Below are 14,932 nucleotides of genomic sequence, written 5' to 3' on the forward strand. Positions count from 1 at the left end.
TCTCCTCTCCTCTCCTCTCCTCTCCTCTCCTCTCCTCTCCTCTCCTCTCCTCTCCTCTCCTCTCCTCTCCTCTCCTCTCCTCTCCTCTCCTCTCCTCTCCTCTCCTCTCCTCTCCTCTCCTCTCCTCTCCTCTCCTCTCCTCTCCTCTCCTCTCCTCTCCTCTCCTCTCCTCTCCTCTCCTCTCCTCTCCTCTCCTCTCCTCTGCTATGCTATGCTATGCTATGCTATGCTATGCTATGCTATGCTATGCTATGCTATGCTATGCTATGCTATGCTATGCTATGCTATGCTATGCTATGCTATGCTATGCTATGCTATGCTATGCTGTTGTAATCATAACAACCTTTTGTGGATAGATTTGCAGCATTTCCTTCTAAAATGCAAAGCAATTGTGTCTTTTCCTTCATATCAACCAGGCCTTAATGCTTCTCCAGTTCAGCAAGTGCCTCCTGCTTTGTAATTTTCTGCCACGACTCAGGGATTTTTCCTTTGCCCTCGAATCTCCCGTTGTGGACCTCCTCCAACTCTTTGCTGAAACGAGAAACAAACCATTTCCAGTATGCTTGCATGGATGGATCAGGGGGAATGTTCCAACTGGAATAAGGAGGTCCTGCATCCCAGTATCTCTTGTAGGGGATCCATGTGCCATCATCAAGACGGAATGAAAGCTCACTTGAAACACTGCTAGAACAAATATTGATGACCAGGTGGTCTGTGTAATGCCACTTGTATCCCATTAAAGCTTCTGGACGATGGAAGATGACCTGATGTTTTCCATCGTGGTTTGGTATGGTGTTTGTGCAAACAGCCCTACAAAAGGGACACTGCTCCCAGCACCCTGAAAACTGCTCAGCCAGGATTGTGTGAGGCTGCCGTTCAAACGAGCTCATATCAGCATCAGCAAGCTCGGTCTTGAGTTGATTCTTCAGGGAAAGCAGTGCTTCTGTCACGGCATTATTCAGGAACTCTATGTCTCCTATCTCCTGATGTTCAATGCCCTTCAGGTCTGCCCTGGGCAGGTTCAGCACCTCTCCAAGTGTCTTGCAAAATTCATCCAGCCAAAGGGAGATTTTGTTATTCCTTTGTTTTCTGTCTTTGACAACTTTGGTTGAAGCAAAAACTGCTGACTGGATGCATTCATACAGGAGAGTAAGGGACTCATCTAAAAACTTCTCCAGCCTCCTGTTCTGGTCTAAACAGTACGTCCTAACACGTGTCTCGATGTAACTCTCCAAAGCATCTTTTGGACAGGTCAGGTACTGCCTGTATTTCTCAAAATCCTCTTCCTGTGCCAGGTATCTCAGGAGGCAAACCTCCAGGGAGTACCTGTTGCCACTGAAATCTGGGATTTTACCCTTCATGTCTCGAGCTATGGCAAGGGCTGTCTTCTCGTAAACCGCATGGCGAAGAGCTGGAGAGATCTTGTCACACAGAACACCAACAAATGTCGTGATGGAAGTGGCTCCTTGGCAGGAAATCTGGAAGCACTTGAAGAAATCTTCTCGCTTGCTCTCCAGGTACCGGCGTGGATCATTTGCTACCATGAATGCCCTGCGCATAGCTTTAAACCTCTCCGCTGCCATCCTGCACAGCCAGATCGATAGATCTATTCTGTAATCTTTATTAAAACTGTATTTTGCATTGCTAGGGACAGAGCTTATGCCTCTCTGTACCTCGTTTAGTATTTCATGAATAAAACTTCGGCTGTAATCCCTTTTCTCCTTCTCCTTCTCGGCGATGTTTGCCTTCACACACGCTATGATGTTCTCTGTGATGCGGTTTATGCTGTTCACGTCGGCATCATCGAGACTCGCGCGCCACGGGTCCCAGCTTCTTTTCTTCACTATGTGTTTCTCCAAATCAGCACAAAAATGCCAAGATTTGGGAACTGTCCTGATTCGTTCATGTAATTTGGGCTCCTTGAAGTGATCTAGAAGGACATTTTCTATTTCCACGTCAATATCAACTTCTTCTGGAGGCGGAGTATTGGAGGAGACCTCAGCAATCCATTTAGCCCAGAGAGAAATAAAGTTGTCATGCAGTTGCTTTTCACTGAGCTTCTGTCCCTTCAGAGACAGAGCCAACTGCCTACTCCTTTCAAGGAGCATACTTTCATATTCTGACTTCCACTCCTCCAGTTTACACTGGCTCTTCTTTAGCTCAATGAGATTCTCACATTTCTTCTTTGTTTCAAGCAGAAGAGAATCTTTTAGTTCTTTCAGCTTCAGTTCTGTGCTGCTCTTCCACTGGACCAGGATCTCACTGTCTCTGTCTTCACTGAAATATTTCTCCATGCTTTTGATAACGGCATCACTTGTCTCTTGCACTAATGTTTCAAGGTATTGCGTGGTGACCTTCTGCAAGTCCCCATTACGAATTTTATTGTCCAGTTTTACCTGCAAGTCCAAGATGTGACTCCTCAGCTGCCAGGTCCACTCGCTAAATGTGGTTTCCAGTTTCTTGTACGCAGCAATCTCCACTGAGTTCTTGAAGCTGAAGACAAAGTTCTCACTCAGCAAAGCATTCCAGAGGTCACTAATACGAACCTTCAAGCCTGAGAGCCTCAAAACACTGGCCTGTGACTCCTTCTTGGCAGCTTGGAGAATTTTGGTTTTTAATTCCTGGACGTTCTGGCTGTAGGTAGGGTTGGGTGGTGCCATTGGGGGGTTTCCTTCCCACAGGTGGGCAAAGTAGAGGATGTGAGTGTTCACATCAAAGCGGATGACTTCGCTGAAACAGGAGACATCACAGCATTCCTGCTGGGCAGCTATCACTGTCATTTCATCCAACTTTTCCTGCAGACGTCTTTGGCCTTCCATGTTCTGCTCCTTGGCAGTTATCTCTCCCACATTTTGGTGCACGAACAGGCAGCTCGGGGAAAGCTTCACCTGCTTCATCCTCAGAAAAGCCTGCACGGCGATCTGAAGGACATCTTGCATTTCTGAAGGGTTTTCTCCAAAGATATTTATCAGAGTCACGTTGCCAATGCCAATGACAAAGGTGGCCAGCTCATTGTCATGATTAAGGGACTGTTTGTTGGCCATCTCTGTAGCACGAAGTCCCTCTGTGTCAACAACTAGCATGTAATCAAAGCCAACATCTTCTTGCAGCTTCACGTCCACTTTAATTAGCTGCATGAACGCTCCCCGCGTGCATCTCCCCGCGCTGACGTTAAACTGGAGACCAAACATGGCATTCAGCAGGGTTGACTTCCCTGTGCTCTGGATGCCAAGCACTGAGAGAACAAACACTCGTTTGTCTCCCACCTTCTCAATTAGCCTATCAAAGATTGCTCCAATCCACCGTAATGGGACATAAGATGCATCACCATCCATCAGCTCAATGGGATATCCTGAAACCATCAGATCAACTGCAATGTCAGGTAGTTCAGCAAAATTTTTATCCTTTGAGTTCACCAGTTCCAGAGCTTCGTAAATCTGCCCTACCTCTCTTAAAATGTGCTCAAGGCCAATAGAGGAATTGCTGATTTCATTGGAGAGGGCGTCTAATTTTCTCAGCAGACCATTTTTCTCATCGCTTTTCTTCACGGCCAGGATTTCAAACCATAACTTGTGATAATCTCTCCTGAGTTCATCCAGGCGATCGGCAGACAAGTCATCCATAAAGACCTTCATCCACTCCAAGAAGTATTTCTTGGTATCTGCTGGCTGTGACTGGAGAAAGACAAGGAATGACTTCATCAGCTCATTGAGGGGGAATGCTTTGTTGCATTGCTTTTTCCTTATTTGGGCCTTCTCTGATTCAATTTTGCTCCGGTGATGCTCTATGCTCTCATTCCCCTTTTCCTGCAGGCAAGTGAGTTCTTTGTCCTTCTTGCACCACATGTACCATAGTTGCCCTTGAAGAGGCAGCAGCTGGGATTTGATCTCAAACAACTTCTCCTTCTTCAGAAGCTTCACCAGCGCCTTTGCCTCTTCTTTGGCTGACACACACGCTTCTGCATCTTCATCAACTAAGAAGCCATGCTTGCGAGCTTTGTCCAAGCAGGCATCAAGGCTGAAAAGTGTGTTGGACCCTTCCAGGAGGTCTTTGATTGTCTTTGTCAGCTCACCCACCAGTTCTGCTTCATTTCTGTTCTTGATACCTATCCTTACATTGTGGCTAGATCGTCCAGCTGCAACTTTCTCTTTTTCAGTGAAAAGACAAACCAAAGGCCTCTGTGACTCCCACAGCTGGCGTAAAATCGTCCTCACTTTCTTGTCACTCTGATCAGACTCACATACGAGAGCCACGTTCACAGCAGATATCTCCTGCAGGAAATGCAGCTGCTCTTCGTGATCCCTCGCGTCCCCGCGCAGGTTACAGAAAGCCACGCAGCAGTCAAAGCTGTCATCATCGCTGCCCCGCGGGCAGTACCAGGAGATCTCCACAACACCTTTCATCAGCAAACAGTCTTTGGTGCTGCCTTTGCAATGGCGGTTAAAAAAAGTGTTGTGTTTGCCCAGCAGGGCGTTCAGGATCTGAGACTTGGAAGAGGAGGGAGAGCTGCCGATCCGGATGAAGGACACGATGGGCGTCTCTGCCTGGGAAATGAGCTTGCTTTTGTAACGGTTAATCCCTGCTTGCTCTCCCAGCTTCTCAGCCCCTTTCCAGCTCTTCTTGATTTGGCTGAGGGACCAGAGAGGGAACTCTATCTGTGAAGTGCAGGGGTTGGGCACCAGGAGAGGTAGCGCAAACTGGCAGAAAGCAAGTTTTGTTGAGATGTATTGCCTCATGAAGTCATCGGCACAATGGAAAATTGCCATCTGGAGGTCCATGGGGTGCACGTGACTGTCCCTGGGTGCAGGTTCAGATGCTTGTTCCTCTGAATCAGTGAAAAAATCATCAAAGGAATCTGAAGCTTCGCACTCTCCCTCTACGGGTTTGGGCACTGCTGCTTCTGGGTTGCTCTCATTCTTGCAAGTCAGGTACCTCACTCTATAATCCACAGTTAAAAGCTTTTGCAAGAAGTAAAATGGTAGCTCACTGTCCTTGCTGGGCTGGCTGTCATGTAAAGGTGTCTTGTAGATGACATGGACATCTTCTGTCCCCATTTTCCTTGGATAGTGACTTTCTAGTCCAAGGCGCTGAAGCAAGTGGAGAAACTCTGGGTTTGCAATGGGTTGGTTTGCTTGGGATTCACTGCCTTCTGCTTTGGATGTGGATTGACTGGAAGGCTCTACCCTTTGAAAAGTGTCTTCCATGTCTTGGATTATACTGGTTGTCTTCAGCTCATCACATGTATCATCCACATGTCCCTCGATGAAAGAATTCAAGTCACTCTCCAGCATCTCCCAGTCTTTAAATCCTTTGTGCTTTTCAAGGAGCGTTTTTATCTCAGCGGACCACAATGTTTTCATGTGATCTTCCATCAAAACAAAACGCTCATTCTTCCCTTCAGGGGACACTGTTTTGTGTTCAGCTGTTACAGTCAGACCTGTCAGCAACAGGAAGGCCTGGGCTCTGTAAACATCTTGGTCCTTCAGACTCAGGTAGTCCTTATACCCCATTTCCAATTCCTTCATCATGAAGTGAATTTCTGGATATCCAAGGAGGTACCGAAAAGTGCTCCTTTCCGCCTGGTATCCCACGCTGGTCGTAATTAAGAGCACCAATACCTCTATATCTTTCTGGGCCCTTTCCTGGAGACACTGAAGTAAGGAATAAATAGCTAGGCTTACAGTCTGGGTAGCTTTTATCCTGGCTTCATGAATGGCAGACGCAGAGGTTTCTGGTGCGTAGGTAACTTGCTGGATGTAATTCTTCATTTGCAGCAGTGTCGTGATGAGGTCTTCGAGCTCAGAAACATCGGGAGTTTCTGGAAATGTGTGCTCGGTATCAAAGATCCATTCCATAATGAAGGAAGAGTTGGGGAAGTCCTGGACAGAATAGACATGAGGATCCAGGAGGCACCTCATCAGGTCCTTGACGTAGATGATGTTTTCTGGAGGTGACCTCTTGCAAAACAGAACGGTATTCAGCAAGAACTCCTGCAGTGCTTTATCCGACAGGCATATGTTGATCCACACACTATGGTTTTTGGTTTTCTCATTCAGATTCTGCTTGAAATCTATCAATGTTAGGAGCTTCCCTTCATCCACTCTCATATCCCAGGCCTTCATGTGCTCCACAAAATCTCTGGCCTCTAGCTCTGCGCTGTGCTGTTCCTCTCCAGACATGGTGCCGACGCTGTATTTTGTCAGGGCTTCATAGGCAGCCCTGAGGCTGCTGGCCAGTTGATAGATGGACTTAAAATCATTGGTGTGATTGGAGACGATTATATCCCACACTGGGATCAGCTGAAAACCTCGGTCGATGACGCACCAGGTTGTGTTATTAGTTACAAGCCCAAATTTCCATTGAGGAAGTGAATCTGCCCCTGGTGGGCCCCCTGTTGTGGTCACATAGAGCTGGACTGCTGTGTAGGCACTCCTTCCATCTCTTCCCTGGAAAGAAGCTTGGGAGCTGGACTTTGAAACATCCACATTTCCTGCCACACTGGCAACTAAGTTGCTGTAGCTGGCCCCAACATAGCTATTGAGTGCTTCAGAGACTTGTCGCTTCATCTCCTCCCGTTGCTCAGCCCTGAACCCTTCTGTAGTTGCCTTCCACCAGAATATCCCCCCAAAATGGAGGGGACCCTGGTTCACATGGGACCCAAACCTTCTGAAGAAGCTTGCACACCTGCTCTTCAGCATGTTGGGTCTGTCTCCTTCTGGAGTGATGCTCAAAAGATGCTCAAGTTCTTGCAGCTCCTTCACAGCCACATCTGAAAGGTGAAGCTGATGCTTTTGGAAGTAGCAGGAGGCCAGAGGCATGTACTGGTACTTGGTGCTGCAAATGTAGCTCTGCTCAGAGTGGCTCTGCTGCGTGCTCTCTGTTTGTGAGGACCTACTGTGATCTACATCAGATTCAAAACTAAACCCCCAGTACCCGCCTTTGGCTGAAACACTGATGCTGAATCCCAGCTGCTCCATGGACTTGGTGAAATTGGCTTCTTCTGCAGAGGAGGAGAACTCCTTCCTCTCAAGCAGTGATCCATGCTCTGGACCAGCAAGCTTGAATCCATCAGGAACCCTGATCAGCTGGTCTCGCTTTGCCAGCGCATCGGCAAGGCTGCTGGTTCTGTAGATGCCCTGCAGGGCCAGTCCCCCTGATGCCTGCCCCAGGACCTCTGTGGCCGAGACATTCTCCTCCCTGACCACTAATGACTCCTGCTGCTCCAGTTGCTTCTGGATGCGCTCCAGCACATCCAGCGATGACTTCTCAGGTAGTTTCCAGTGCTCTTCGGGAATCTCCAAGGCTTGGCACAGAGCTCTCCCTTTCTCTTTTATAACATCCTCACTGTGGCTGTGGCTCTCATGAAATTCTTTCAGCTCCTTCAGGGCTTGCTTGGCCGCTTCTTGTCTCTGCTTTGTCATCTTCAAGTGCTTCTCCTGCAGCTCCTCAACAGTTGCTTTGCTGTCTGGGAGTCCTAGGAGCTTTTGGAGGGCTTTGGCTTCCCAGGGGTACCGTACTTCACACTCCAGCTTCAGGTAGTCTTCATACTGCGTATGTTTCAGGGCTTCTCTGGTCTTGACTCCCAGTATCTCTGACAGTTTGGGGAGCCAGTGTCTATCATCCAGTCCTTCTTTCTCACATGCTTCTGCCAGTCGTTTTTTAGCAAGATGTGCTTTTTCATCATCCCCTAGTTTGTCCTCCTGGGAATCCATGGCTGCAGAAGAAGAAAACAGACATTTTTTAAATTACCTTGTAAAAGGCCTCAGCCTCTTCTCAGAGGAGTCTCAGAGAATTCTAGAACCACAGACCTGTTTTCTTTGGAAGAGAAACTTAAGATCATCAACTCCAACCATTAACCCAGCACTCAGCCCAGTCACCACTAGACCATGTCCCTCAGCACCACATCTGCACAGCTCTTACACCCCTCCAGGGATGGCAACTCCACCACTAGCCTGAGCAGCCCATTCCAGGCTTGACAACCTTTATGTTCCTTGTGTTCAACCTAAACCTTCTCTGGTGCAATCTTAGGCCATTTCCTCTCATCCTATTGCTTGTTTCTTGGGAGAAGAGACTGACCCCACCTCACTCCAACCACCTCTCAGGGAGTTGTGGAGAGTGAGAAGGTCTATTCTAAGCTTTCTCTTCTCCAGGGTCAACAACCCCAGTTGACTCAGCCACTCCTCAGCAGCTCCTGGAGATTCCTGCTACCCAGCTGCTGGAGCCCAGCCTGGGGTGCTCCAAAACCTGGAGGTCTCCACCCTGGGACAATGGATATGCCTGCTGCTTCCCATTTGCAGGTTCATCCCTGGAGGTCAATTTGTGTCATAGAATAATAGAATCATAGAATCAGTGAGGGTTGGAAGGGACCACAAGCATCATCTAGTTCCAACCCCACTGCCATGGGCAGGGACACCTCACACTAGATCAGGCTGGCCAGAGCCTCATCCAGCCTGGTTTTAAACATCTCCAGGGATGGGGCCCCAACCACCTCCCTGGACAGCCCATTCCAGGGCTTCACTAGAATAGAATAAAATAGAATAGAATAGACCAGGTTGGAAGAGATCATTGTGTCCAACCCATCAACCAATCCAACCCACCTAAACAACTAAACCATGGCACCAAGAACCCCATCAAATCTCCTCCTGAACACCTCCAATGGTGGTGACTCCACCACCTCCCCGGGCAGCCCATTCCAATGGGCAATCACTCTCTCTGTATACAACTTCTTCCTAACCTCCAGCCTAATTCTCCCCTGGCACAGCCTGAGACTGTGTCCTCTTGTTTTGGTACTGGCTGCCTGGGAAAAGAGACCAACATCTGCCTGTCTACAACCTCCCTTCAGGTAGTTGTAGAGAGCAATAAGGTCTCCCCTGAGCCTCCTCCTCTCCAGGCTAAGCACCCCCAGCTTCCTCAGCCTCTACTCATAGGGTTTGTGTTCCAAACCCCTCACCAACTTTGTTGCCCTTCTCTGGAACCGTTGCAGCAACTCAACATCTTTCCTAAACTGAGGGGCCCAGAACTGAACACAGTACTCAAGGTGCAGCCTAACCAGTGCTGTGTACAGGGTCAGAATGACCTCCCTGCTCCTGCTGGCCACACTGTTCCTGATGCAGGCCAGGATGCCATTGGCGCTTTCGCTGCCTGGGCACACTGCAGGCTCATGTTCAGCCTACCATCAACCAGCACCCCCAGGTCCCTTTCTACCTGGCCACTCTCCAGCCACTCTGACCCCAGCCTGTGGCTCTGCATGGGGTTGTTGTGGCCAATGTGCAGAACCTGGCACTTGGATGTGTTCAATCTCATGCCCTTGGACTCTGCCCATCTGCCCAGCCTGTCGAGGTCCCTCTGCAGAGCCTCTCTACCCTCCAGCAGATCAACTCCTGCCCCCAGCTTGGTGTCGTCAGCAAATTGACTGATGATGGACTCAATGTCCTCATCCAGATCATCAATAAAGATGTTAAAGAGCATGGGGCCCAGCACTGATCCCTGGGGCACACCACTGGTGACTGGCTGCCAGCTGGATGTGGCACCATTCACCACCACTCTCTGGGCTCGGCCCTCCAGCCAGTTCCTAACCCAATGCAGTGTGCTCCCATCCAAGCCATGGGCTGACAGCTTGGCCAGGAGTTTGCTATGGGGGACAGTGTCAAAGGCCTTGCTGAAGTCCAGGTAGACCTCATCCACAGGCCTCCCCACATGCACCTGGCAGTCACCTGATCATAGAAGGAGATCAGGTTGGTCAGGCAGGACCTCCCCTTCCTAAACCCATTCTGGCTGGGCCTGATCCCTTGGCCATCCTGTAAGTGCTGTGTGATTGCACTCAAAATGACCTGTTTCATAATCTTGCCTGGCACTGAGGTCAGGCTGACAGGCCTATAATTCCCTGGCTCATCCAACCGGCCCTTCTTGCGGATGGGCACCACGTTGGCAGATTCCCGTCCTCTGGGACCTCTCCAGTGAGCCAGGACTGATGAAAAATGATGAAGAGTGGCTTGGCCAGCTCATCTGCCAGCTCTCTCAGCACCCTGGCATGGATCCCATCTGGTTCCAGGGACTTGTGGGGATCCAAGCGGTTGAGGAGATCTCCAATTGCCCCATTCTGGAACAGAGGGAAACTATGCAGCTCCCTGGCTCCTTCTGCCAGCTCTGCAGGCCAGCTGTCTGGAAGACATTCTGTCCTGCTAGTAAAAATTGAGGCAAAGAAGCTGTTAAGGAACTCTGCCTTTTCCTCATCCTTTGTTACAACGTTCCCCTCCGTGTCAGCCAAGGAGTGGAGGTTGTCCCTGCCCTTCCTCTTGCTATTCATGTATTTATAGAAGGACTTTTTGTTGTCCTTCACAGCAGAGGCCAGTCTAAGCTCCAAATGTGCTTTTGCCACGCTAATTTTCTTCCTACAAGACCTAGCAACACCCTTAAACTTTTCATGGGTTGCCTCACCTTTCTTCCAAAGATGATACACCCTCTTTTTTGCCCTTAGTTCTTTTAGAAGCTCATCACCCATCCAGGCTGGCCGTCTGCCCCGGCGGCTCATCTTCCAGCGCATTGGCACAGCCTGTTCCTGCGCCTTCAAGAGTTCTTCCTTGAAGCAGGCCCAGCTCTCCTGGACCCCTTTGTTTTTAAGGGCTGTTTCCCAAGGAACCTTCTAAATTAGTTCCTCCTGGACCCCTTTGTTTTTAAGGGCTGTTTCCCAAGGAACCTTCTGAATTAGTTCCTTGAGTAACCTGAAGTCTGCCCTCCGGCAGTCCAGAGTGGAGGTCTTCTTGCTGCCCCTCTTAGCTTGACCAAATACTGAAAATTCAATTATCTCGTGGTCGCTGGCCCCTAAACAGCCTCTGACCACCACATCACCCACCAGCCCTTCCCTGTTGGTGAAGAGGAGGTCAAGCATAGCCTTACCCCTGGTAGGATCACGCAGCACCTGGGATAAGAAGCTGTCCTCCATGCACTCTAAGAACCTCCTAGACTGTCTCCTCTCTGCTGTGTTGAGATCCCAGCAGATGTCAGGCAGGTTGAAGTCACCCATGAGAACAAGGTCCAGAGATCTTGAGACAGCCTTAAGCTGCCTATAGAATGCATCATCAACATCTTCATCCTGGTTGGGTGGTCTATAACAGACTCCAACAAGGATGTCAGCCCTGTTGGCCTTCCCTCTAATTCTCACCCACAGCCACTCAACCTGATGGTCCCTGATCTCCAGCTCAATGGCATCTAGTGCCTCCCTGATGTACAGGGCCACCCCTCCACCCCTTCTTCCTTGCCTGTCTCTCCCGAAGAGCCTGTAGCCGTCAAGTGCAGTGCTCCAGTCATGTGAGTCGTCCCACCACGTCTCTGTGATGACAACATCATAACTTTCCTGCTGCAGCAAGGCTTCCAGCTCCTCTTGTTTGTTACCCATGCTTCGTGCATTAGTGTACATGCACTGCAGCCGTGTTGCCGGTTTCACTGCTGGCTGTAGCTTATGGAATAACTTGGGATCACTTTCTTCCTTGGAAGTCCACAAGGGAAGCAGTGAGTGTGACAGCATGACCTGCCATGGGACTGCCTGCACCATGTCTCATGGGAATGTTATAGAGTTTTATTAAACACAATACATCACCGAATAGAAAATTTTGGCAATTTATTAAGTAACAAGGCAGGAGCAAACACAGCGCTGGGCGACAGGGGAGTCTCCGCTCCGCCAACTGCCGCGCTTAACACGAGTTCCCGTCCCCTTTTATAATTTTCCTCCTTTGATTGACGCCCTCCTTCTCGAAACTTCGTGGCTCTACTCTGCGCATGTGCACCCAGTCTCTTCCAGGTCTTCCCTGCCTCCCGCTGGTCGCAGCGACGAAGATCGGCAGTCCCCCTCCAGCCGCTCCTCAGATGACAGCCCCGGTCCCGCCCCGTGGGCGTGCCCAGGCACGCCCATACACACAGAGTAAGGTTTTATGGACAAAACTAATCAGATGGACAAAACCAATCAGGATGTACATCCCATTCTATCACAATTCCCCCTCTGTCTTCATCCTGATTTGTTTTGTCCATTATATCTTCAAATTCTTCCTCATCAGGTAACTCCAATGGCCTCATAAAATGGTGGCCTAATATAATAACATAACCAGCACCCTTCAAACCAGGGCACATATAAAATCCCGTCGGGTTTAACATCTGATTACAATGGTCAGTATTAGTCATAAAACAGTTGATAACCAAAACCACTTGTAAGGACTATAAGGGTCTACAACATCAAAAATCCACTCCATGGTCCTGCTTTAAATGATTATTAGGGGTTCTTGATCTCCACTATTTTCTACTCCTCTGCCTCACTCGTCGACTCGGGTGCCTCGAGCCACGAGGGGTGTCATCTTCTCGGCAGCAAGAGTATTCTTCAGGAGTCCCCAGAATAACTGTCTCTGTTATTTGTTACAGAGGTTTGAGGATTATGGAGGGATTTTCTGGTTATCTCACCCTTTGCCCTTTACAAAATATTAGATTTCAATGTTTTAGCAAATACAGATGGGATTTGACTCAGGTCAGTTCTTTTTCTTATGTATAGTAAGCCGCAAGTCCCCTGGTCCTCGGGTGACTTGCCACTCTGGTCCTGAATCAAAGGCTTCCTTTTGGTCTGGTCCCCGCACTGGTCCTTTAATTCTGCTAGCATGTGTCCATCCCTTTTCCACTGTCCGAACTGCGGTTTCTGTGGTTAACAGCACAAGGTAAGGTCCCTCCCATCATGGAGCTAGGGTTAGTTTCTTTCCAAGTCTTAATCAGTATCCAATCTCCTGGTTGGATGCAGTGCAGTTTTAGGTCCAATGGGGCCCTTTGTGCCAAAGCCCCTTTCTTCCACAATTGTTCTCTATACCTCATCAAATTTGTTATATAAATGTTTAAGTCTTGTTCTTTTAGTACTGGATGATCCAGAGGTCTCTCAATATTATAGGGCATTCCATACAGCATTTCAAAGGGGGAAAGTCCCATATCAGTTCTAGGCTGTGTTCTAATATTCAACAGGGCCAGAGGCAGACACTTTAGCCATGACAATTTGGTTTCCATCATTAATTTTGTCAATTGTTTCTTTATTTCCCCATTCATTCTCTCTACTCGTCCCGAACTCTGTGGGTGCCATGGGGTATGGTGATACCATCGAATTCCCAAAGCAGCCATAGTTTCCGTAATGATTTTGGACACAAAATGCGGACCTCTGTCTGAATCAATAGATTCCACCACACCATACCGGGGAATGATTTGTTCTAAAAGAATTTTTATGACCGCCTGGGCAGTGGCTTTTACTGTAGGAAATGCCTCCACATAGTTAGTAAGGTGATCTACTAACACCAGCAAGTACTTGTATCGCCCACTCTTTGGTAGTTCAGTGAAATCTACCTGTATATTTGCACAGGGTCTTTTTGCTGCTGGCCGCCCTCCCTTCAGGGGTTGTCTAAGGCCAGCCTTATTAACCTTCAGACAGGTGATACATCCCCATACTATTTGTTTTGCCAAATCATCCGCCCCAAAACACATATATTTTATAGTAAATTGAGCAACAAGTGCCTGCGACCCCCAATGAGTTTTGCTGTGTATCTTCCTCATAATATCCATAGCAACTGGTTTGGGTAAAACTATCCTGTCACTACCTGGAAGCTTCCATTCCCCTTTTAGGTTTTCTTGTAAACCCATTTTATGCATCTTCTCTTTTTCTTGTGTGGTAAAACTGTATAATTTCCATGGAGGAGGTTCTTCTGTCTCCAGGGGCCAACCCTCATATCCTGGATCCTTGCATACACAGCCTACAACATACATCCTGTCTCCTCTCTTATGAATATAACAAAGCTTCTTCAAATAAATTCTCCCACAGTCCCCACACTTTATTCCCTGCTGTACGTGTAGAGTTAGAAGAGCCGCTCTTTTTGCTTCCTGATCAGCTATGTTATTTCCTCTGCTTTTAGGATCCATTCCTCTCTGATGCCCTCTTACATGAACTACAGCAGTTCTCTTAGGTTCTCTCAGAGCCTTCAATACTGCCTGTATCAATTCCCGATGTATTAAGCCCTTTCCTTGTGAATTTATCAGTCCTCTTTCCTCCCAAATCTTTCCAAATGTATGTACTACCCCATAGGCATATTTGGAATCAGTATAGATGGTACCCTCTTTATCAGACAGCATCTGTAATGCTCGTAGCACAGCATACAATTCACACGCCTGTGCTGACCAAGACTTATTTAGTGGTCCTGACTCTATCACGGTTAACTCTTTCCCTTCAATTATAGCGTATCCTGACACCCGCTTTCCATCCACCACTCGAGATGATCCATCAACAAATAGTTTTTCCCCTTCCCCTAATTCTTCCTCCTCCAAGTCTGGGCAGATTTTTGTCTGTTCTTCTATAACTGACAAGCACTCATGTGTTAGGTTCCCTTCTCCGGGTGTCCCATACAAAAATTGAGCTAGGTTCTGTAGGGCGGTGACCTCCAAAGATAATCTGGGGGAGTCAAGCAGTATTCCTTCATATTTTAGAAGGCGGGAGTCCGTAATCCATTTTTCTGCCTTTTGCCGCAATATCCCTCGGCTATTGTGAGGGGATAGTACTCTCAACTCTCCATTCAAGGTAATCTTATTAGCCTCTTCAACAAGTAACGCACATGCCACTATGGCCTGTAAACAAGTAGGCCATCCTCGACTCACTGGATCCAATAATTTAGATAGGTACCCCACAGGTTTCTTTCTCCCCACCCAATCCTGGGTTAGTACCCCATACGCAGTTCCATCTTCTATATTTACAAACAAGTAAAAGGGTCTCTTTGTATCCGGTAAGCTCAATACCGGTGCATTGACCAAATCCTGCTTCAATTCATCCAAACTGTTTTCATCTTCTTTACTCCATTTCAATAATCCTTCCTGACTTATTTTGTTATACAGAAACTTTACTTTTGCACTATAATTTGCAATCCATTGT

At 48.2% G+C, this 14,932-nt stretch overlaps 1 protein-coding gene across 1 annotated transcript; it reads right to left on the reverse strand.

Moving 5' to 3' along the window:
- Positions 1–345: 345 nt before the first annotated feature.
- Positions 346–7,712, reverse strand: LOC104308157 (interferon-induced very large GTPase 1-like). The gene has a single exon (XM_009909298.2). The coding sequence runs from the start codon at positions 7,710–7,712 to the stop codon at positions 420–422; it is 7,293 nt and encodes a 2,430-aa protein (XP_009907600.2). The 3' UTR covers positions 346–419.
- Between the last annotated feature and the right edge of the window lie 7,220 nt (positions 7,713–14,932).

This window comes from Dryobates pubescens, chromosome 3, assembly GCF_014839835.1.
Source record: "Dryobates pubescens isolate bDryPub1 chromosome 3, bDryPub1.pri, whole genome shotgun sequence".
NCBI classification, from domain to species: Eukaryota; Metazoa; Chordata; class Aves; order Piciformes; family Picidae; genus Dryobates; species Dryobates pubescens.